This window comes from Struthio camelus, chromosome 2 (assembly GCF_040807025.1).
Source record: "Struthio camelus isolate bStrCam1 chromosome 2, bStrCam1.hap1, whole genome shotgun sequence".
Lineage (NCBI taxonomy): Eukaryota > Metazoa > Chordata > Aves > Struthioniformes > Struthionidae > Struthio > Struthio camelus.
Window position 1 is genome coordinate 79005226 of NC_090943.1, and position 24767 is coordinate 79029992.

The following is a 24767-nucleotide window of genomic DNA, read 5'->3' on the forward strand; positions in this document are numbered from 1 at the left end:
ATAGTTGTGTATAATAGTTGTGCTCTTGACTTCAACCTGAGTTCCTGTCCAAGTAAGTGATGGAGGCACAAACTCCAGAGATCCGTTGTTGCTGTAGTCGTAACTTGTGCCTTTATAGACCAAATATAATCTGACTCTTCAACTCGCTTGTTTTCTCAGTGAATGTATCATTTGACTATCCAGCTATTTCCATTAGAACTGTCTGCCATCTATTTTCTACCTTCTGTAAGGACATGTTTTAACTGTGCTTTCTTTCTTTGTAGAGTTCTCTCAAGATTTATCAAGAGAGTCAACTGGAGTATGTTAGGATTAAAGAAGAAATAGTAAAAAGTGATGCTGCGTGAGTGATAATTTTTTTTCTTTTTGTCACCTTCTTTCTTTCCCTAATTTACCTTACAGAACTTGTTCCTGTGCCTTGCTAGTTGTGCTTCCCATTTTGCTGAAACTTTTACGCTTGTGATTTATTTGTTTTATTTTATTTTATTTTTTTTTTGGAGCACAGAATTGATGGGAGAATTGTCTAACCTTTTGTAGCAAGCTTTCTGAAAGGCTGTATTAGATTAATTAGTATTCTATCTCGAGGTGGCTAATGAAGAGTATTTAGTGAAGGGTTTAAAGACTAGGATGAGATTGGAGAAGAAGCTGTAGCTTATCCATGTACTGCTTACGTCGTTCTTAGTCTTGGCTTTCTGTTACTGCCCTTCTTTTCAGTTGTGCTGGTTGGTCTTTGAGGCTGGTATATAGTGATACTGCTAAAGTAACCTGCATTAAAAAATATTTTTTATTGAAGGGTTTTAAGGAAGCAGCTGAGCAGGTACTGCGTTATCCACCGTGTTTGAAAATGAGCAGGAGGGATTTGACATCAAGAACACAGAAGCCATTTTTGCTTGCATTGTGCAGATTGTTGTCAAATTGTGCCTTGATAATTCCCCACGTGTGTTCTTTCAGTAACCAGTTGCTCTAGGGCTTCCTTAGCTGGAGGAAATGCCAGTGTTATTTTATAGCTCTTGATCAACTCTTAATGCTTTTGTCTAATTGCTTTTTAGCCCTGCTGTGCCTCTAGCCTCTAAGTCACTTGTGACAGGGAATTTTGACTTCTTAGTGTTGTGTAGAAAAGTACTTTAAATCTCCAAGTGGAACCATCTAATGTACAGCCAAGTGGTATGAGTTCATATTTGTGGTTATATTCCTCCATGTGCATTTATCAAGACTGACGTTTGCTCTCTAGTTGCTCGGAATTCTAAGATCCTTCAAGATCATCCTTCTTTTTTTTTTTCCTTTTGTAGTCAGCTTTTAGTTCTCATGTGTTCCGGTACACATCCCAGTGGGACTCCACTAGTGAGTCATTTCTTCCTTGTACACTGGCTATTGTGTTTACCTTTGGCTTTGCTATGATATAGCTAGTTCACATACCTTTGGTTTTGGGGGCATTTTAAGCAGTAGGTCATACAAGATTAGTAATTTCAGAGTTGAGTTTCTTCAGAAGCAGAATTCTAGTGAGTCATTCATAAACTGAATATTAATTTACAATTATTAAATTGTAGAAGGACCTCTGAAGATCCTTTGATCCACTCTGCTGCTCCCTCAGAGTCAGCTTTAGAGTTAGGTTACTTTGGGCATTGTCTAATTGAGTTTGGCAATTCCCTGACCTTTCTGAGCTTAAAAGCAGTGTGAAACTTCAGACAAATCCTCCAGCATGTCCACTGTGAAGAAGGTTTTAGATGTGAAATCTTTCAAAACTCCTCTGTAAGAGTGGAGTACTCAAAACTTAAGACTGTTTCAGAACTAAGTTTGCTCATTTTAATTAGAAGGTCACATTCTCTGTAAGGATGATGTAAATATGACAGAAAGTTGTTTGCGGTTGTTTTTGTAATACTCAAATGTTAGAGGGGAAAAATACAAACGTGGTTTTTATAGCTTGGTTATATTATAGCACTGTATTAATTCTGCTTCCGAATGCAGCTCTGTCAGCTGAAGTCCTGTATACATCTTGGAAGATCAGCTAGGAGCTTGTTTGCTTAATCTAAATAGTGATAGATAATCATAGCTAAGGTTATGTGAGAATTCTTAATTTAGGTATGATTAGATGTAATTTGCTTCTTTGGAAAGAGTTTGAGCTGCAGAGCATGAGAGTTGTGTCCAAATGCATCATCTGCAAGCCTTGCTTTCTCAAATAATTTAATGTCTTCCTATTTTGTTTCTTTCTTAATGTAATTGCATGCCACTGCACCTATGAAAGTAACTCTGTTCTGCAAATATCATTGCAATGATAAATGGAGGCATTTTAGTGGCTATCTGTAGTTATTCAAGTTCTTTGCTATTTATAAATGCATGGGGAGTAAGTGATCCTGAATGCTGTTCCTGATATCTTATTGCTGTAAAGATTGTAAACAGGACTTTTTTTTTTTTTTTTTAAAGGAGCAAGGCTAGCCTTCCTGTGTTTCTTTATAGAAATGCAAAAAACGGTTGACAGTTTTCACAGGATGTACTTGTAGCAATAAGTAAGGTAGCTGAAGGTATATTCCTGTACCTAGATTGGTGGTCTGACTTTCTTAATTGAAGAGCAAGCTTTCCATCTGTAGCAGATACAGATGTTGCTGTGAGAACGTCGGCAGCATGTCACTGAGTTAAGTTTTCAACTTGAGGGCCACACTGGCATTACATAACACACCTAACAGAACCAAGACCTATTTACTCCAGAATTGTTGTATTGGTTTTCTAGTGGTTTTTTTTTTTTTTTGGTACAACATAACTGTATACAAACAATGATGTATTAATCTCTTCTTTTTGAACAGGAGAAAGAAACTGGAAGCAAAAGTGAAGAAACTGGAAGGTAACTCTCTATACTGTGTTAACAGTGCTGTTGTCTGTCTCTTGGTTCTTTTGTTATCCAAAGAATAACTGTGAAAGTTAAAAGTTGTCTAGATTTTACTTGAGAACTCTGAGGGTCCTGGGAGCAAGGCAAGCCAGTACCCTATGTTGTGCAAAATCTCTGAATTATTCCTGCAAAATCTTGTGAGTTGAGTATCTTAGGCTTATAGTATAAATCAAGTTGGAATGGACCTCAGGAGGTCATCCAGTGTGACCTTCCCCTCAAAGGAGGGTCAGCTATGAGATCAGACCAGGTTATTCAGGGCTTTATCCAGTTGGGTCTTGAAAGCACCCAAAAATGGAGGCTGCCCAACTCTCTGGGCAACCTGGTCCGCTGCTTGACTGTCCTCATGGTGGAAAAAGTTTTTCCTTATACTCCTTATAGCTGGTTGGAACCTGTCATTTCAGCTTATGCTCGTTGTCTCTCATCCTCCCACCATGCACAGCCTGGCTCTGTCGTCTTGATTGTATCCTGTTAGGAGGGCCTGAGAAGAGGTCCCCTCCCTTAAGCTAGTCAAGTCCAGTTCCACCAGCCTCACTTCACAGGGCATGCGCTCCAGCATCCTAACCATCTTGGTAGCGTTCTTCTAGCCATGTTTATATTCATTTTTAAATATGTAATGATGCTGATGCATGTTTCCTGATTCCTGATGCATGTTTCCTTATTTATTTATTTTTATTTGTTTAAAAATTCTAGGAGTAGATTTCTTTTTCTGTTAAGTAAAGATAAGTAAAGACTTTTTTTTTTTTTTTTTGCTTGCAGAAGGTGGACATGCATAAAAGTGTTCTGATACTTACCTTGCTATATTGTTAGTTGGCAAGGTGAGCATTTTCCTGCATGGCACTTTTGGCTACAGCTGTGCTTACCACGATTTAAAGTATTTCCACAGACATTAGAACAATGAATTGCTATTGACTAGCCACAGCGACCTGACTGACTTGTATCTTAATGTTAGAACCCCCTAAAATCATACTGTAAAGTACAAGATGCTTCTGTTGACGAGAATTTTGTAGTTCCATTACATGGCAGCGAGATTTTTATAGCCTCTCACACCCAAACTTATACATTCTGGCAGAACCAGAACAAAATACTGTGAGTTAGTTTGCGTTATGTCAAGTTTGAGAGACTAGTTTCTCTTTTGTGCTTCTCTGTATTCAATAAATATCCTAGAACTCATATTTTATCTTGATATCTATGTCAGTCCTAAAATTTTCCCTTGATTACTTTTTGTCAACCTACCACCTGAGGTCTGCTGACCTGACCTGAGCTGACCTGACCTCACCTTTTCAGCAGACAAGTTCTCTCTGTCTCTTTCCTCTGCCCTTTGCGTATGAGTCACCACGCTGATCTTTCAGAAGCTCTCTCTGGCTTGTGAATTTTCCCAGGAATCTCACATTCAATTCCCAGTTATCTGCCATGTCCTGCATAAGTTCTCTTTCTTTCCATCTGCTTGCCCTCTTCCATGATGTCTCTGTAAGGCACTGAGAGACATGGTACTGTTCTCTCTCTCTCTCTCTCTCTCTCTCTCTCTCTCTCTCTCTCTCCCCCTCCCCCTCCCCCTCCCCTCTCTCTTTTTTTTTTTTTTCCCCCGGTTTCGAATGCTGTCCCTGTTCTATCTAATGCGGTTGTCAGTAGTGTTTTTCTATTATTTGCAGAACTATGTAAAACAAATTCACCTTTTGTTCAAAGCCTCTCTGGAGCACATGGAAAACGCTCCACTTCCCTCTTATTTTTTATAGTACAGTAGTGCTAGATAAAAGGGGCTATATGCTACACTATATGCTACTGGACTGTATATGCTACAGTATGACCCGGTCTTTGTTCTTACATGCAAGTAAATGAGAAAAGTAATAGATATACAGTGAAAGCAAGCATACCTACATGGATGAGTTATGCGTAAAGCTTGAAGTCTTAATGAGCCAGAAATATAATTTCAGTGGGTTTGTTTTTCACACTGTTAGCTTTTTTCCTGGTAATTTGATTTGCAAACTGATGACCCATATTATTTAAATTAGTAGTCCCTACTGTTGTAGTTTCTAACTTGAGCTTTGGCTCTCTTTCTTTGAAGAGGCCGCAGCAAAGCGTACACAAGACTTCAGACAGCTGAAAACTGAAAAGAAAGGACTTGAAAAGGAGCTAAAGAAAGCACAAGTAAGACCTTCTTGTTTCTAGATGAGGTTTCTTTCAGTATTTCTGGAAAAAAAAAAAGTTATGCTAATAAAGCAGATACTGAGGTAGTGAAATTGTGTTTTGGGGGATGTTGAGTGAACAAATCTAGCAAGATATTTGGAAAAAATTTTATTGCTTAAAATGAAGGATGCCATTTGAAATGTTGATTTAGATATCATGCTAATTAAGCATGGTTTCTCCAAGAAATATTTCGCATGAAAGCTTAACATCATTTAATTTTAACAGGGTAGACTTGATGGTGCTTTTAAGGAGAAGTGCAGAAAGAGTAAGTGTTCAGCTTTGATTACCTTCAGATTTATGCATGGTAATGTTCATTTGAGCACTTTAAACTTTCTCCTCCCTCACTTTCTCTTCAGTAGTTAAACATGCTGAGACCCAGAGTTCTGGTGAAGATCTTACAACAGATATAGACAAAGGTATGATTTTTAGAATACTTTTCTCTCTGCAATACAAATCATTATGAATTTATTATCCCTTTTCTGGAAAATAGTTTATTCTGTTACTTGAAATTGTGTTTTTGGAGTGCTTAGAGTTGTATTTGTGGAAATGGAGGATGATGACAAAATTACGGTAAGAACAGATGTAGTTAATGCAAATATGTTACGCTGGACGTTGGTGAAGGAACATAGCCACTAATGTATTAAATGTCTGTGTTTAGTTTTGCAGTAAGGAAGATACTTGAGTCATTAAAATGACTGCAGTCTGCCTCATGCATGTGAAAGGCAGATCGTTTTGCAATTATGAAACAGAATGCAACCACTGAGAAAAATATAAACCATACAGTTGTCTTCGTCTTTGAAGCTCATTGAGATCATAAGGAAATACGGAAAATGAAGGACACAGGATAGACTTTGTAACAGTTAACATTCCTGTGTGAAGCTTTTTGTCTGAATGGGGTGGAAATCCAGTAGGAATAGTTGTTTTTATCCTACTGAATTTTCTTCTGGTGACCTAAAATGTCCACTGCAAATTATCTGAGCCCAACTGCATACCTGAACAAACTCCTAAACTTCATCTAAACTGCTGAGGACAGATAGAGGCTGAGCTTGAAGCAACTGTGCATGTTTTTTTGTGTTTTTGCAGTCTTTTAAAATACTGACAATGCTTTGGAATATTGCTCTTTCGATTAGCTAAAAAATTTGAAAGCAATCTTCAGACAAAAGAAAAACTTCTTTCTACTTTACGCTTTGCAATATTTATATATGAATTTTGTCACTCCAAATTGATCTTTTTCTGGAAAAAGAGACCTTGTCACTGCCTGTGTGTCTTGGTGCATTTTTGCCCCCTTTAGATTGTACTAAAATCAAACCTTATTTCATCCTTTAATTTTTAATTTGGTTTTAATGAAACGGGAAAATTAAGTTCTGAGCTCTAATCTGAACCTTATTAATAGCTGTCGTGCAGAAATTGGCAGATCTTCTTATGTGCAAAGTTTCTTAATATATCTGCTCATAAGATAGTATCAGTTTGTTGTGGTCTTTGGCTTACAGAATTGCAGCAAAACCAATGTTCTCAGTTGCCAGTTGTTTGATCTGATGATCGTTGAACTTGAGTCTTGGCATAAGTGAGTGAGGTCCTTGTGATGTTGTTGGGTTTTTGATCCCCACTCCTCCTGTTCTGCTACAGGAATGAGGCTATTTAGCATCCTTCAGCAATGACACTTTTAGAAGTCTGGATGATGTGTACTAATGCTGTGGCCTGATACTCTGTTCAGATACATTTATGTCTTGATAAGACTAAGACAAGTTACTACTGAGTGGACATAGAGAAGGAAAGTGATATAAATACGGTGTTCGTAAAAGACTCCCTCCCCCGTTTATCTTGGCATCAGCTGAGTTCTTATAGAAGCTATTTAATTGCACTAATGTTATCTTCAAATCTGCTTTTACATGGCTGTTACTCTCTGGGGGGTGCTGCAACTTTTTTGCCACCCTCAGTGTATAAGGAAAAACTAAAGCATTCTGCAGCTGTTCCTTCAGTTTGCTGTGTACATATGTCCAGTACAGGATGCATTCCCTTTATGTCATCTAGTATCTCTTCCTCTCAGGCTAAAATTGCTGTTTGTCTTAATTTTTGTAATTAGTGTTTTCCACTTTGTTGCAGTCGTGTCTGTGTTTTGAGTAAGTACAAAAACATAAATTCTTAGCTCTCTGAACAACTGAGGTTTTCCTCAATTTATAAAAATATTTCTTTTAACAGAAAAAATAAAACTCTTATTGAGAGAGCTCTGGATGTGTATTGACGGTGCAACAGGAAAAAGAGAGAAAGAGGAAAATGATTACATCTTGGGTGAGATGGCATGCACAACTTTGGAATTTTCTGGAAACTGCCTCCTTTTTCTGATGAAAAATAAATATTGCTAACTTTTTTCTTCAGCTGCTGTTCAGGATAAGGGACGACTTGAAAAAAGAAGACGCTTTGTTGCAGGAGGTAGGTTCCAGTGAATGTAGGCACGTTAATACTCAAATGCATTCATTTAGCCTTACTGGAATATCATCACATTGGGTACTCTTGGCATAACGCTTTTTTGGACAGTCTTAAATATCTTCCTTGGTCACTGCTTGGTCAAGTATGTGTGCAATTAGAATATCTGAAAATAACTGCAAGTTACAATTTCAGCAGCCAAGTAGGTTGGAATGCTCTTCTAAGCATGAACTGGTTATAATCTGCTGTTGCAGTGAAATGAAATTCTTAAAAATAATGAAAAAAAACTGAAAGTGCCCTCCTACCTCTCTTGTAATAATTAGGTCATCATTTTAAACTCCGCGGTATATAATATGAACTATATGCAAGCTCTCTTTTAGCCTGAAATGAAAACGTGATAAAATGTTCGCTTTGTAAAGTGTAAGAATCTCTTACCACCATTTTCTACATGCATACCTGGTGGGTTAGATTTCATATGCATGTGTCAGAAAGATAGTGTTTGATCATCCCTTTAATTTTGTAATGTGAAATTCTAATTCCGAAAGACCTCTCAGTAGTTATCCATGCACATATTGACACCAAACTTGAACTGCTTCGACTTCACCGGACAGATCCCCTTTTCCTTCCGCCCTCAAGAGCAATAAGTGCCTTGAAACTGCATTATTGTAGCTGTTTCCCCAGGGTGTGCTAATTGATGTCTTATTTTTCTTTTATTTTCTGTACTACTTTGATTTTCTGTAGTTTAGGCTGTACAGATACTGCCTGGGAGAAGTACCCTATTGAGAGCTTTGAAGATGAACAGCTATGCCATCTCCTTGCCCTATTAGGTCTGAAAATTTGTTGCCAGCGTAGATCCTAATGAATCTAGTGTCAGATTGTATTACAGCAGAATCCGCTTGATAGGTGCCAAAATGCTAAGATAGATCTGTAAGCCTGTTTATCACTCTTGCCTGCGTCAGCCTACTGCAACAGATCTGCAGCCTCACGTCTGCAGCTCCAGAACTGAGCTAGACGGTTGTCCCCTTAGATTCTGAACTTGATTCCTTGATCAAGGATCAAACACTTCAGAGATTGCTGTGCTTGTTCCTGTCATGTGGATGACTTCAGGAGTGTTATGTTCCAGGGTCATACCCTTCCGCCACAAGAGGAGCTTTAGATTTCAGAACTGATCTGTCCCATTTTCCCCATTCGCATCTGAAGGAAACTGTAGTGCTTTCACAGAAGGAAGCAACTGTCCATAACATTCAGTCCATCAGTCCCTTCTAGTCAATCCCTCCCTTACTTCTATTCAGATGGCTGGATATTGCAGAAGTACATCCTACTTCTTATTGCCTTTTTTTTTTTTTTTTTCATTTCCCCCCTTTCTTCTCTTTAAGTCTAGAACAGCCATCTTGTTGTTCATGAAAGAAGCCATTACTTGGTGAGCAGGATTCATAAGATCAGAGTGCTGATGATTACAGATGGAAACTTCTAGGCAAAAAAACCCAAATGCTTTAATGAGTTGGGAGTTTGTCTTAAGTTCCTGTCCAAGATGGTGACAGTTTCATCTTCAGGAGCAAATCAGCTTGCTGATGGTATTGTTGAAGCATCGTTTTTTGAGAATGATCTCTGTGCCTCTGTCTGCCCAAACCTAGTCTTTCAGAAATAAATCTCTTCGGCTGATTTCTTGGTGCACTCAAGTGTGCTGCAAGATATCAAAGCCTTACACAACAGTCAGTGCTTTCTCTGTTCCACCAGGGTTGAGATGACTTTGAATGGTTTTTCTGAAGAATGCTTTCGTATGTGAAATCTAAGACTCATCAGGCTTTCCATTCATGCTTTTACCAAGCGCTGTGCTGTTGTGAAAGCCTCATAGGGCAATGAGACTTTGCCAAATTTATTTAAAAAACACTTTGACTTGGTTTTGGTAGTGTTGTTCCAAATCTAACAGTAATAAAGTTGGTTGGACTTGTCATTGACCATCGCTACTCTAAGGTTAATAGTACATTGCTGTTTTCTTAGACTTTGCAAACCTGTTTCCCATGTAATTTGGGCATAGTCATCTACAGTGTGAATAAGCATATGGAGAAATGTGTGAAGAATCTTGCAGCACAGTGCTGAAGAGTTTTTTGGTGATTGGGATTCTCCAAGATGCATTGCCATATGCATACTTACGGGCAAGAGAAGGTGAGGGAAGATGGGAAGACCAGATCTGGCACTCTGGGAGGAGTTGAGCCTCTCCATGTAGTGCATGCAAGAAACTTCTGAGGCAAATCTGTCTTAGTACAGAACTATATCCATCTTATCTGATCTTTCTACTGCTTTGGGGTTTAGAGGGAGAAGCCAGGTATAGATGTCTGCGTTAATTTTTTTTTTTTTTTTTTAAAACTAAGGCTTGTATGTAGTAGTGTTACCTGTAAAATAGAAAGCTAAGACTGAATCCATAAGGACCTAATCTGTATGTTGAGTGAATGTGAGGTGAAAGTCCATATGATGTTAGTGATTTACTAACATTAAATGATTAGCGAATGGGGAATGCCATGATTATTTAATTCCCTGTTCAGAGTAACAGAGTAACCTCCCAACTGTCGTCTTGAGGTTCTAGGAGCAAAACGTGGAACTGTGTGTATCTGCCCTCTTCAGTGTGGAGGAAGTTCTAATTTTAGAACTAGTTGGCACAAAAGGGCGTGAGAGGAAAGGGCATCCTAAAATCTTGAAGAAAACAATCTTCTGACTCTTCCTTCTGATCCTCCTCTTTGTTCCTACTTGTGAGGGATCTCTTTTTCTGTTAGATGGTCCAGTGGGGGACCTAACTAGTAAAGGGGATCTAGGTTTTTCATGACAAAGAGATGAAGAACCTCCTGGAAGCTCTCTGTGACTCTTAAAGAAAGAGCTCAATAAGTGTGTGATCTTAAGACTTCTAAGATGTTGTTCTAATCAGAGGAGACTGTCAGAGCTTACCTATGGGAGAATAAGGTGGTAAGGTCTTTTGTTTGAACGGTCTCTCCCTCCTCCTAGTGTCCTTTGTAGCAATTGAGATATATAGCTGCTATGTGAAGTGGCTGACATGGATCTTGGACATGGGTTTTTTGATGAGTTTTCCTATCTAAACCTTTATTGGGAGCCAGCATGTCAGAACATTCTTAGAAGGCTATTGGGAGACAGATCTCTGAGGGGGCATTTTCATATCTGGAACTAAATCAGTATTTTTGAATCTAATATTCCCATGGATGGGCTGTTTTAGGAGTGTCCTTGCAAGTTGTGGCTGTTTCTCTGCTGCTACAGCAATAGCAGTGATGAAGGATGCTTCACCTCTAGCCCCACCCTCCCATCAGTTCTGCCAATTAAATAATGTTCTCTGTTCAAAACTATTTTGTGCGTGTGCTCTTCTTTATGTTGTTGAATGGCACATGGGCATGCACAGAACAACTTTGATAACTTGGTTGGATGCTGCTGATACTGTGTCCAGTAGTGTTTCTTTGTACTATAAGCATAATCAAGCACAAAAATGTCTTACAAAAAATTCAAGTACTACAGAGGGGATTCTAGTTCTATGTGGCACCCTGGGTTTTTTGAGACTGTTGATTTCTGTGAGAGTAACTGGTAGTTTTATTGGAAGTTTTTTTTTTTTTTTCTCTCTCCTTTCCAAAATCACAGAATTCAAATTTCAGAATTTCACACAACACATGGACATGCTTTCTTGATGCTATAATGATTGTATAAAACAGATTTAGTTGTTGCTTTGGAAGGGTTGTCAGTCTCTCAGTATTTTTCTTTCGTCAAGTGGTTCAAACTCCTATCTTTTGTGTGCAAATATTTTTTTTTTTTAAAAAAAAAAAAGTAGTTACACTTTTAGGAGAGTTTTCTTTAAGGGTTCAGTTTTCCTAACACAAAAAAACCCAGAGAATCTTACATGAATAAGTTGAAGAGCGAAATTTAAAGAACGAACAGTTTAGAAGCATGTATGTATTAAATCATAAAACTATGTGTATTGTTGTGTTGAAGGCAGAGTATAACTATAATTGATCTGCATGTTATGGTTTAAATATAAAAGTGCAGCTGCTGGCTCAAAGCTTCAGGTTGCTTTAAGCTGAGAATTAAAGGGTAAATGGGGAATGCCACTGCATGCTTATCCTGCTTTTCCTGAGCATTGATTACTAGGCTAAAACTGGAATCAAAACATTGAGCTGTATAGACTTCCAGCCTGACCCAGTATGGCTCTTCCTAACTGGAAGAGCTGAAAAGAATAGTCTCAATGGTGTAAGCCTGAAGGTGGTATGTAGGGGGGAACTCTTTGTACATTCATATATCTTCTGCATGGAAAAAGATATATTTGTGAATAATAATACCTGATCTCTGCATGGAAAATATTTCTGAAAATGACTTTTAAGTGCTTCTTATTATAGTCTGTGGGGCCATTACTTGAAAAAGTGGTAATGCAATTTTATTACTTTGAAGTATTAGGAAAATGAGGGGAAATATATTAATTTCTTAACAATATTCTTTCTTCTTCTATTCTGATTTTCTTAGAAACTGTACAAACCCACCAAAAGATGAGGAAATCTGATGACAAAATGCTACCTTGGTGTTCTTCACTAGAAAGCGTTGAAAAGCAAAATTCTGTAACAGCTGTGCAGCCTCGAGTAGGCACGGAGCCTTTTGGAGATGACCGTCTGGAAAACAGGACTACTGAGGAAGATCTGCAAGGTTGTACTAACGATGATGCTTTTTGTGAGGACAAAACTATAGATGTGATAGTACAGACAGAAGGGGCAAGCAACAGTTCAGACTTTTCTGATCAGGAGCAAAAAAGCCCAGGTGGAAATGTGATGGATGTACTGAATTGGGCCAGGCCTCTCCCTGCTCTGCTTTCTCCAGTACAGCTTTCACCACTAGCTACGCAGGTGAGTTTCAGGATATGTCTGAATTGGCAGTAGCTCGGTCTTACAACTACTGCAAAAATAGCAATTTGGAATGCTTGGGTTTTCCTTTGTCGGGGGGAAGAAAGAAAGGGGTTGAGAATCACTATTACTTACACCTGTGCGCCAGAAAGGGTCTCTGTGTTTAGATCTAAATATACACTTTCTTCTGACCTCTGCAGTGTACTGCTTGTGAAAAGGAGCAAAACATAATTTCTGAAGTATATTTAAAACAAAGATGATGATGTCTCAACTGCTGTCATAACTTCGTTTCCCAGTGCTACAGACCTACAATCCTGATTTTTTGGGGGCATAAGCATGGCTTTCCTAACAAACTTTCAAATCTTGAAAGTCAAGGGAAAACTACTCAAAATGGTTGTGGTGGGGTTTTTTTTGTTTTTTTTTTTTTTTTAATTTTAGAGTGTAAGTTGGTAGGCAAAGAAGTGTCAAGCCTTTTCTCTTTTGCATAGGTGCTATGAAAAGCAATGATGGAGAGGGATGTATTTCTACTGATCAGCCTTAGTATCTCAAAATCACTGTGTATCAGGGCTGCCAGTGTATTTGTTTAGAGAAATATAGGTCTTAGAATTGATATGGGACTTCAGGAGAATTGACTTTTTTGTATTTTTAATTGAAGGATGTATTGTTTGGAGAGGTCACGGATTCCAGCGATGAAGAAGTTGATTGCAGTGCTTCTGCAGTGGAGTGTATTTTAGACGAAGGCAGAGTTCAGCCTCAGAGTTGTAATCTGTTCAGCCTGAATGAAGCGTCTCTGCATGGTCTTGATGCAGAAATCTCAGGTAACCTGAGAAGGAATGAAAAGATTGTTCATATTGGTCCAACGATGCTAAGCAAGGAGGAGAGAGATGCTGTAGCAGAGCAACCTGAGGCGGCTACTTTAATTATGAGCATGGAAGCTAACAAAGAGCTTTCAGAGGAGAGTTCTGAGAATGTGGAAACTGAGAAAGAACTAACTGAAGTAACGGCACATAAATTAGAACCTGTTCAAGAAGAGAGAGGGAATGTTGAGGACACGCATAGTGAATGTGGAACCTCTTCAGCTGATAGTATGTCACACAATTTCCAGCCTCAGAATCAGACGGAAGAATGTAGTGAGGTAGAGCAAAAAGAGGAGAATGTAGTCTTAATTGGATCTGTTGATTATGAGTGTAAGCATGAAAAGCATGGTGAGTTAATGAAAGCAGGAGATGGTTTATCAGGAGAGAGGGAAACTCCCATGGCAATATCTGTTCCTGAAGATGTTCACTTGGCACCTGAGCAAGGCATCTTTGTGCTTCAAAGTGAAGATTCTGAGGAGAAATCTAACGTGTTGACGGAGAATGAAGTAGTTGAAAATGAATTCAAAGATGTAACCAGAGTAAATAATATGGCAAGTGATGTAGAAGAAAACACAGAACAGGTGATAATTGGAGAGGAAGTAACAGCTGCAATACAGACAGAAGGACTGTGTGCAGAGGCAAATGACAAGAGGAAGCTCTCTGAAAGCATGCAGTCTGGTTTCAGTAGTTCTGAATTCTTCAGTGAAGCAGAGCATGCTGAAGACCTGACGATGCAGTGCGATGGGGGGAAAAGAGGCCTAGAGACTGAGGTAGACACTGGAGCTACTGAGATCTCTGCTCCTTCTCAGTGCTCTGAAATAAAAGATGACAGTGAAGAGATACTGAAGAAACAATATGTGCATACAGAAAAATGTAAACTGGATGAAGAGTGCAAACCAGAAACTTCTAATATCTCTAGACATTACTTACTTGCATCAGCTACCGAAGGAATCGGAAATTCATTGTATGTAGATGACACAGGCAAAAATGTAGGTGTGGACAGAATTCCTTGCTCACCCTTTCCAAAAGATGATGAACAGCTCAAAATTCGAGAGGTGAATACTGCCAAACCTGAGACTGTTGAATTAGCCCTGAAATTGAACAAAGAAAATATTCTGGAAGTAGCTGAATCATCAGAATTAATCAATAGAGCAGAAAAAGGAGTAGTATTAGATATAAAGGAGGGGGAATCTTTAGAAGTTAAACCGCGCTGGGAAGAAAAAGATAATAATTTATTGCAAAAAAAGTCAGACTTGGAAAATCTGGCCCTACCAAACTTCAGAAGTTTGGCCCTACCAAAGGCAGCATGCGTTATTGATGTGGAAAATGATGCAGCTAATTATGTCCCACCTGTGTTAGATTTTACAGAACAAAATGGTGAAATGAAACAAGCTGAAAACACGTGTAGTACCTTAGAATGTGGGCTGTCTAAAACTGAGAACTTAAAAGTGATCGAATCTCAAGAGACTGAATTCAAAGTTACACAAGAAGTTTTTGGAGGGGACAACAGTGAGCTGTTAGAAACAGAGAAAGTGAATACCATCCAATCTGTCTTAGCAGAAAGCAAACTTATTTCTCAGGAACAATTTGCAAAATGTGTAAATCAGTTTTCAGTAACTGCAAATTTTAAATGTAGTGAGATAAAAGGGGAATTAAATAAGCCAAGCAAGGAAGTGGTGACTGAGAACCGTCACAGTTCATTTAACTGTGAAGAGAATATTGTGAAGAAGAGAAATAACACTTCAGCAATCTTATGCCAGGCTGCTTCAGAAAAGGATTTTAACAGTGGACTGGCTTTGCCTACTCAAGAGGTCTTGGAAACAGGCTGTATAAATCCTGAAGAAGCAGATCCTCCTGTTCAAGTGAAAATTGGCTTAGAATCCACAGTGCCTACTGATCCAAATTTCAGTCTTCAGAAAGTTGGCAGGTTTGAAACTAATTTCACAGAAAATGCTGCTTCTGCCCGTATATGGGAAAACGGGGGAGATGAAACGGATGTTATGTGTAGTGTGTTTAACTGCTCTTTGGCAAGCTCGGAAGAGGGTTTGGAGATCTTACCTGCTGAAAAAGAGAATGCATGCAAAGAACCAGACTGCCCTGGGAGCGAATGCACACAGAAAAGCAAAGCGGAAATTCCGGGTGAGAAGGAACAGCCAGTAGATGAAGAACCTCAGCCACTGCTAAAAACACAGATCCTGGGTGCCAACTCCTCTGATGATAATTTCCGCTTCCAAGAGCTTTTTTGTGAAGAATTAGGATGCAAGACTTCTGTGGGGGAGGTTGCTACAGATCCTTCTAGAACTGATGAACTAAGAGCTGGGGGAAAAAGCAAAGAATTGGACAGTGTTGAGACATCTGAGAAAAGTGGCAGTGAAAGGTCTGAAAATGCTTCTGAAATCCCAGAGCAGAGCAAAGAATCTGAAGAGGAAGGCTGTCCCATACAAAAAGACAGGTATGTCAAATGGTCTGACTGTGTTCCAGGGTTCAGAGAGGAGTTGAGAGCTTCTGGGACAGCGGTGGGGGATGGCGATTACCACCAAGTATGTAAATGTCATTCGACAACGCCCCCCAGAAACACTGTGATGGCTAGTCATTTAAAAGCAGATACTATAGCAGATACGGATGCATGCTGTGAAACTAACACCTCTTCAAGTACTGTAAATGAGTTGTCATCTTTGGTCGGGGAGGGTTATCCTGAAGACTTACCATCTACCAGTAATAAAAGAAAGCTTTTATTATTGACCTCTGAAAATACTGAGGGTGCCTGTGAATGCAGGGGAGGTTCTAATACAGCTGGATGGAAGGATGGCAGTGAGGAAAGTCTGATAAAAGCTGGAACTTCAGAAGAAAGCCTTGCAGTGCACAGTGCTCCAAAAAATAGGTTACCGCTATGCCAGATGTTAACGACATTCTCAGAAACGAACAGTCTGGCTATAAAAACCAGTGAATTAAATACAACGTTAGCACTTAGCAATTTCTTAGAAGTAAACGATTCTGGAAAACTTCAGTCAAACGCGGAGCAAAGTCTACTACATAGTGTTGATAAGGAGGTATCAGTGTTTGAAGAATATAATCATAATCAAACTCTCACTGTTTGCAACTTGAGAGACAGCACCACTGATGTTATGCTAGGAGGTTCTGAGCCTTCTCGTTGTAGCAGTTGTACCTCTTGTCCTCAGAAGGACTTTCTGAAGAGCGATGAAAAAAAGTTTTCAGTCAAGCCTCTTCCAAATCCAGCTCCGTCTGATGCAGTATGTGATTCTCAGGCAGTCAGCCAGCCTTCCGAGTTGCAAAAAGCAACGTGTGAAAAGCCATGCACGTTGGAGTCAGGATCTTGTGTGGATGTTGGTCTCGAAAAGAGCAGTAAATTGAAGTGCCAAGTGCAAGAACCATCTGAAGTCTTGACTGTTTCAGCTGAGACAGCTGTCCAAGCAACGCATGGCAGGCTATCCAAGAGACTGTTTCAAGGTAAAGGAAGAAAAAAAACCCTCAAAGCTAAACTGACTCAATCAGTTCTTGCAAATGCTGATACATCTGTACCACTGAAATGCTCATCCGAGACTCTAAATAAAATCAGACAGGAGATGGGTCCTCCTCTGCCCCCTTTGCTGCTGCCTTTGCTTGCTACTCCCCCGAGAGCTGTGTATTCCGCATCCCCAGTAATGCCTTCATCTGTTCAATCCTCCTTGTTTTCTCCTCTTGATGATCTGATATCCCCACTCCGTGAAACTCCTGTTCCTCCTCTGATGTCTCCTTTGACAGATACTCCCACAGTCAAATCTGCCCTTTTATTTTCCCCTCCATCTCCTTCAGAAGTGGCAGTAGGTAGAAGAATTCTCTCTTCACCTTTGAAATTTTGTACTTCCATTCCAAAGCACGCACTTCCCGTTCCAGGAAGATTTCCTCTATTTGCAGCTGATAGTGCTGCTCCGGTTGTTGCTCAGGAGAACTCTGTGAAAATACTGGACACTATGTATCCAGAGCTATCTGCAAGGGCAAGAACACTAAACATTTTGAAAGGCAATATTCAGCTTAACCGAAGTGCCCTGTCAGACGGCCAAAATTTGCCAGGACCTGTGACTCAAATAGGTGGGTTCAAAGCAATTGCATCTACGTCAACTGCTTTTGTTAAAACTGGGAGCAATTTGAAATCTGACAGTAGCAAAGAACAACACAAAGACATGCAAAATCAGCAGTTGTTTTCCGGCTCACTGAATCATCTTGGGAAAAGGACATTAATGCCAATGTCTATGCCAAGAAGCGCAAAGAGGCTGAGATTGGACAGTGAACCACCAAAGCTAGAGCCCAGTGACATTGCTGCTGTTGGAGCTACTGAAAATATGATGTCTGAAGCGCAGGGACCTTTGCACGTCAAGAGCTGTGAAATCGATGATTCAGCACACAGTTCCGGTTCAGAAGCGTCTTTACCCGTAAAGGTGGTTATTGATACTGATTGCCAGATAGTTACTGTGGCATTGAAGAAAATTGCTGAATCCTGTTTTGACTTGTTGCCTGTTATTCGAAGTCACGTGTACGTGGGCAATATCTCCAAGATTCCAGTAATGACAGATGAAGAGAAAGAAGTTGTCTATGAATTTGGTATCACAAACAAGGTATGTAGCATTTTGTATTTGAATAACGATTTCTCTGCAGATGAAGGGAATATAAGTATGCAGTCGTTAAACTCTCAGTCAGGCAACCTGTTGTGGCAAGCGTAGTCTCGAAAGGTTATCAAGCGTCTTCTAAACCTATGTAAGCTTAAGAAATGTAAAACTTAAAATAGCACAGGAAATCACTGTTTAGTGGTGTCCAAGAGGCAAAGCTACACTTGTAAATGTTTGCTTCCCTGATATTTGCATAAAGCATTTTGTTTTAACTCTGCAGCATTTTTGTAGCTAGTATAATTGATTGTAGAACGAGTCGTCTTCTCAAAGTGTGAAATTTGATGCATCTTTTCAATTAAATAAGAAAGAGATATAAGCTGTATCATATGTGTATGTATGTATATTTTTAATATATATATCATAGTGGCATACCCTTTCATTCCATATTCACCTTGATTAGCATGTTACATTAAGCTATTCAAACAAATGTTATTGCAGAAACCTTTCACTAGTTTGTTTCTCAGAACTTGTTTTGCCTCAGAGTTGGAAAAAATTCACCTCGATTGTCCTGTCGTTTTCAAAGATGGTTTGATCTCTGCAGCAGAGGAATTTACCAGCTGATACAGGGCAGCGTTTTGCCCCATTTCAGATCTTGAGAGTAATTAAGCAGACTGAGATAGATTAATATGCTGAGCCCTCAAAAAAAGCTGCGGACGTAGTTCTCAGGGCATCTTTGTTAGGAGCTGTCGAATCTGGTAGCCTGATAGCAGTGAGGCTGCCTCAGCTCTGCGTTTCCAGGGCCAGGGAGTAGCAAGGCTGAGCATGTACTCCCAATAGGCGCATATGCACGTGATACCTGTATACGTATATGCACAACTAAACACCGAAAGCAGCACTCACACAAACATGAACAGCACGAGTGGCCTGATATTGTTCCCTTCTCTAGTTCATCGAGATGAACTGGCAGTGGAAAATGTATGTGTGCACACACACACGTGTATACACACACACACACACGTGTACACACACACCCGCAAAAGCATGGGTCCCTCTAGTGGCTGGCTTTAGGCATTCAGTCTGTGCAGTAGCTGACCTTTGATCTTCCCCGCTTGTTTTATACAAAGGCGCACACACACATGCACCCAACACATCTCTCCAGTAGCTGGCTTGGACCTTCTGGTTTCTTCAGTAGCCAACACTCAGACCCTGTGGTGTCTGCAGGTATCTGGCCTAGACTTGTGGCCTCTCCAATACGTGGCTCCCCAAGCCTCTCATCCTACTCGGTCCCATTGGTCCTTCCCTTTAACATCCAATCGTAAGTCTTGCATAATTCCAGATTGTTCCTCCCCTGCATCCCGTAATGAGTCCTGTAGACAGTAATGCCCCCACTCTGTCTGTAAGGTGATCTGAGGACCCTCTGCTGCTGACTTGCCTGGTGAGTCCCGCAGGCAGACAGTGGCATGTTTGTCCTCCTGTGACAGCCCCAGGAGCAGCCAAGTCAGGGTGCTCCGTCTGTTTGGATTAGGTTATTGGGGTTCCTCTGCCTGTCACTGTTCCTCTGCTCTTTTTTTATTTATGGAAGTGAGCTTTGAATCATATGCCTTAACAATCTTTATTTAAAGAATAGTAGTCTTGTTCTGCATCTGCTTAAGGCATGTCTGCTCTGGGAAGTCGCTCCTCACTTTGGTTATTTTCTTTTCTTTTGCACTCTGAATTAATCAGGTGCATTTTTAATATGTATGCAAACAGTATTTTTGCAAATAAAACAGTAGTTCTTTTTACTTACCGTACTACTAAAATGTTATCAAATATTCTCTAGTATGGTATAACAACTGTTTTTGTACCTTACAGCATTTAGCAGAGTCACTGCTGCACACTATTCTCAGTAAACTCAAGACTCGGAAGACAGCTTCAAATCGCAATTTCACTCAGGCTCTCTGTAGAGTTTATGTAGGAATTTGTCGGCAGCTGGGAGACTTGGAAAGAGCCCGATTATTCAGCTATAGCTTACTTAAAGAAGGTATAGTATGTCTTAGTGATGTTGTGTCTCAAGCATACTGTATGTCTTTGCTGTGGTATTCTAGAATGATTATATTTGTGGAGTTTTTTCCTTTTATGAAAGGGTCATTTTTGTTGGACCTTTGGTTCATAGTGCAGAAAGTACAGACAACTGTAGAAACGATTTCCCTTCTCCTAGTTCATCCATGTCTGTATCTTTGTGGTAATGGCTTGGCCTTTTATTAGTCTTTTCGTACTCGCTTGGGTGTGCCTTCTCTGTTAAACTTGATTTGGGATCCTCTCTGCTTTTGTTTTTGCCCTGTCATCCCCAAAATGGAACTGAGAGAATTCTTTACTTTCTGCTTATTCGTGTCTTTTTTTTTTATTGTTGTTAAGCGTGCACTGATTCATAAAGCAAGTTGATGAAACATGTCTTGGCTTAAAACAGTGCAAGGGGGTCAGACAATTCCTGTATGAAAACCAGGGCATTTATAAAAACATGCACTCCTTAAAGTTCTAGTAGTTTCCATTATCTGAAGTCTTCCTTCCCTGGCAGTTATGTTGTCTCCCTTTGTTTCCATTCTCTTGGGTGATGGAGTGACACAGGTAATCATGCATACTATCGCTGCACTAATTTGTGAGTTTCTCTTGATTCTGGAAAGACTTAAATGAATTTGAATATACTAAGCCATCTAGGGCTCAAAAGTAGTATATTGGCATCTGTGTGCCAAATTAAGAGAAAATTAAAATTGAGAGCCTGAGAAACAAAATGTAACAACTTTTGATGGTTTTATGGGAAGCAAAGTTAGCGGTTATCTTCCATATAACATCCCTGTCTATTTTTTTTTCCTCCTTTTAATTGAATTAAGAATTGTGATTTTTGATTTCTTAAGTATCTCCCTTTTTTTGTCTTATTTTCTTAGCTGCTTTACTGTCCTTCATGCAGTCCATCATAATTTTCCTTTCACTCTTTTCCTGTTTACAGTCTCTAACATAATGCAATATTAAAACTATTGTTTGACAGATGCCTTTTTTAGTCTAACTTAACAATTGAGCCTTTTATTTTGTAGTAGCTTGGTATTTTTGTCTTTGTGGACTCTTGCAAATATTAAATTGTTGTTTGGTTTTTTTCTCTCTCTCAAAAAAAAAAAAACCTCAGTGGCTAAATGCATGTGTTGAATGATTTTCTGTTCTATACTTTGAATTGCCTTAAATTCCTATTGTGGATGTTCTATGTGCTTTTTTTTAATTGCTGATCTTTTGATTATTTTATTATGATTACAGTGTGTTCATTTTAAGGTTTTCTTTCATATGGTTTCATATATTAACTGTCATCAGAATCGTGGCAACACTACTGCAAACTAGGTACCAGCTATGCAGTTGCCAGAGGGTCTCTGAACAGTCAGTACTTCTTCTTTAGATTTGCCTCATCTACACCCTTGACTTCTTGTCTGTCCATTTTTTGTTCTGTTTTCCTTTCAAGTGTTGTACCTTACATAACTCTAAATTAAGTTGCTGCTTTGTAGTTTGATGTAATCTGTAAAATTCCTTACGTTCAGTAAATACAGTAATGTTTCTTGGTTTGATGTATTTTTGGATGCTGTCCAATTCTTAAGCGCTTTCTAACAATGTAACAGTTGTGCTGAACCGAAGAGGGACCATGCAGTTAACTTGCTAATCTTCCTTGTTTTTGTAGCTCTTAGTAGCACCCCTAGTTTTCTCTGAGTATATGTGGCGTTTCATCCTTGAAAGTAACATTTTATTCTTGCTTATTCCAATGCACTTTTTAACTCCTTGCTGTCTATACACTCACCTGCTATTTTAATAATATTTTGCCTAGAAGATCTCTGTTCCGGCATTTATAAGGATCTGTGAACTTCCCTTAGATGGCCTGGAATTTTATCCTTTCTTATTTTTGTAGTTCTGGATACAGTCATTCATAGCACAATGTACTGTATGCACCTTTCATTTCAGCTTTTCCTTGTAGCTAATTATGCATGTTCAGCCCTTTACTGAAGAGCAAAACATGCATTTGTTTCTTCGTTGCAAGTGTTTGAATTCCATAGAAAGCACAGGTGACGCGCTCTGAAACATGGGGGTTTTAGTGGGTGGGAGGAGAAGCAGGTGCTTATGAGAAAAGAATTGGACTTCTAGCTTGAAATTGAATGTGGTTGTGCTCAGATACTTGCTCCGAATTAATTTCATGAATAATATTTCTTCAATTGTATCATATAGCACACATTGCATGTTAAAATTTATATTCCCACAAGCATCCTTCATATAAAGTAACTTATGTATAATTTTTATGACAAGATTTGGGTAAATTGCTGAGCAAGGTCAAGTTTCATGTATGTATTGTGTGAAAGTTCTTTGGAAAATAGTGTTTTTTTTTTTTTCTACGTAGATTCCATAGGTGTATGTGTGCGAGATATTAACAGGTAGTGTGGATCTGCACTGAAGAGTTAGTGTTCATATTATTATTACACCTCTCGGGATTTTTTCTTTTGGACTAGCTCTAGTTTGTTCCAGTGATTTGAGTATTTATTTTTTGTGGGAATATAATATGTAGGTGCTGGATGGTATCTTCTCTTTTGATTTGTTCCTAAAAGAATCCAGTTCCTAGGCTCCAAGACCACTCTCCTAGGTGAACTAAGGTAGAGTAAGAATGACGAAGTGAGACTAACCCCAGAAGCCAAAAAGGAACAAGGGTGCTGTCCTTCAGCGGGAAAGTCCAGTGAAGCCATACCTGCCTTCTAAACTGAAACTTCTTTCTTTTCAAAAAGGAATAAAATTGCAATGGGAGAGGTGGTTTGTGGAGTGGTAGTTTTTGTTGTTTGCTGGTTTATTCTCGCATACGTGCTAGTATTTGTTCCCTTCCCTGCGCTGTGGTTGGCACGTGACTTTTGGGCCTTCTCTGTTAGCTACCTTGCTGTAGACGTGCTAGTTTTCAATGTCTGAGCATGTTTTGTTTTGTATTTAAATGTAAAAAACTTACTTTATTCTTTCTTTTCCCTTAGACTTTCCAGACTCGGATAAATTGATTTTATTTGTCACAAATGTGTGGCCTGACATATTTTTCTTCCAAGGCGTGATTAACAAAGCTATGCAATTAGTTATCAGGCAGCGTGTCAAGGACGAGGTGCTGACCTGTTTGAGTGCTTATCTCAACTGGGAACAGGTAATTTCTGCTTTCACTGTCGGTATCCGCTTTTGTCTGCATTGGTCCCCTTGCTAGCTGAGTCAAATCAAGCAACTTAATACTGATGAAGGGTGTGAAGTTGCCTAATGAATCTCCCTTAGAGTCTATACAATTGCACAACTAATGCTGCTTCAGGTTTTGTCCTGTGGATATCTGAACCCTATTAGAACACAACACTCTTGTTATCCCTACTAAATACACTCTTTCTATTAAACACTTGCAGTAAGCATTATTTTAAACTTTGACTGGTGTGTTCTTGATCCAGGGAAAAGGCTTGTGTTCTGTCCCTGTATGGAACTGGGATTCCGATATTCCTGAATATTTTTGTTAAATATGTATTGGGCTTTTCTGTCTTCTGTAGTTGACCATGTAATTGGTAATTGTCTCTCTCAGTTTTTTTTTTCAAGATAAGCCTATCTTCTTATCCATGATCTTTCACTCCGTGGGACTCTAAATACCTGTTTACCACAAAAGATGTCAGTGAGCCCAATTTCATAAGCACTTGACATGGTCAGTGCAAAACTGCTTTTTGAAGTCGTAGTAGAAGACAGATGACCTAAGGACTTCTGTGATTTCGGTTTAAGTCTTTGAGCCCTGTATGATCTTGGGCGAGCCGTTTAATTGCCATCAGTTTGAGGCAGGCACATATTTCCTACCTAACAGGGATATTGCAAAGGGAAGTGCGGTAACAATTCAGAGACACTTTCTATCAGTCGGAGCAAATTTATGTTGTGCAGATGGAAAGCCGGAGATCCTTTGCTTCTGGATAAGGAGATTGTGCAAGACTTGTGTACTTGCTTGAAAGCCAGTGCCCCACTTGTTTTGAAGACCCCATATTAATGCTAGGCTTGCTGGATGAAGCACTATAATTCTGTAAATACCAAGTGAACAAAAATCATTTCGAACAGCTCTCCTGTTCCCTCCAGCATGTCACTCTACATCAGCCTTGAGGACTGCACCTAGGCTTACAGCTGTCAGCATAGCCTCAAACTGTTGTACCCACTAGAAAAGCTTTTCTTTTTTTTTTTTCTTTTAAAAGCTCTAGAACCAGCTCTGAATTTAATATGGTACCAGCGGAGTTATAGCCCTTAGGCCTTTTGGTCTGGTGCAGGCTAATGGTGCAGTGAGTTGAGAAGTGTGGATTGTATGTGTTTCTTTTTTGCTAAATCACTGTTGGGATGTAGCATTAAGCTCTGGTGTTCTGTCAGAGTTGGGCAATACAGCAGTCCTTGTTTAGCCAAGAACTCGTACTTTCTGTTTTGTGGGGTACAGCTTTTAGTCTCGTGCTGACAGAGATGCACTAAGTGTGTCTCAGTAAATGTACCTGGAAACGCTAATTCTGAGCGCTCATGCTACCCACTTTCTTTGTGGCTTGGAGCTCTATGAAATGAGAGCCACTGCAGCTGGGGACAAGGCCCTCAGGAATTTCTCTTGATGAGAGTTGATGACATCACTCCTCATATAGATATATATATTTTTAGGGTGGAAATACAGGGTTAAATTTCAATCTGATCTTAGTTGACAGTATGTTTATATTGAGATGCATCTGATTTCATGAGAAATTATTCTGCTTATGAAATTCATGCAGAATTGGAATTTCAGTCGTGGTCAAAGTAAGCCATTTTAGTGACTTATACCGTTGCAGAACTTGCTGATTACATGAGCTTATGTACTGAGGAAGCTCAACACCTGCTGTGTTTGCATGATAAGCATAGACTTTTTTTTTTTTATTAAAACTTCAGA

General features: G+C 39.4%; 1 protein-coding gene across 4 annotated transcripts in view; it reads left to right on the top strand.

Annotated features, from left to right (window-relative positions):
* The window catches only part of ICE1 (interactor of little elongation complex ELL subunit 1), a 33949-nt gene that overhangs the window by 4824 nt on the left and 4358 nt on the right, over positions 1-24767 (top strand). For 2 of the 4 annotated variants that reach the window (XM_068931348.1, XM_068931351.1), the window contains exons 6-16: positions 264-340; positions 2796-2833; positions 4941-5023; positions 5288-5327; positions 5419-5478; positions 7262-7351; positions 7439-7492; positions 11996-12369; positions 13022-17836; positions 19679-19847; positions 22843-23003. In XM_068931348.1, coding sequence (XP_068787449.1) covers positions 264-340; positions 2796-2833; positions 4941-5023; positions 5288-5327; positions 5419-5478; positions 7262-7351; positions 7439-7492; positions 11996-12369; positions 13022-17836; positions 19679-19847; positions 22843-23003 — 5961 coding nt within the window. Of the gene's footprint in view, positions 1-263; positions 341-2795; positions 2834-4940; positions 5024-5287; positions 5328-5418; positions 5479-7261; positions 7352-7438; positions 7493-11995; positions 12370-13021; positions 17837-19048; positions 19143-19678; positions 19848-22842; positions 23004-24767 lie in introns of all 4 variants that reach the window. The other 2 variants (XR_011138954.1, XM_068931349.1) reach the window with 2 other exon arrangements.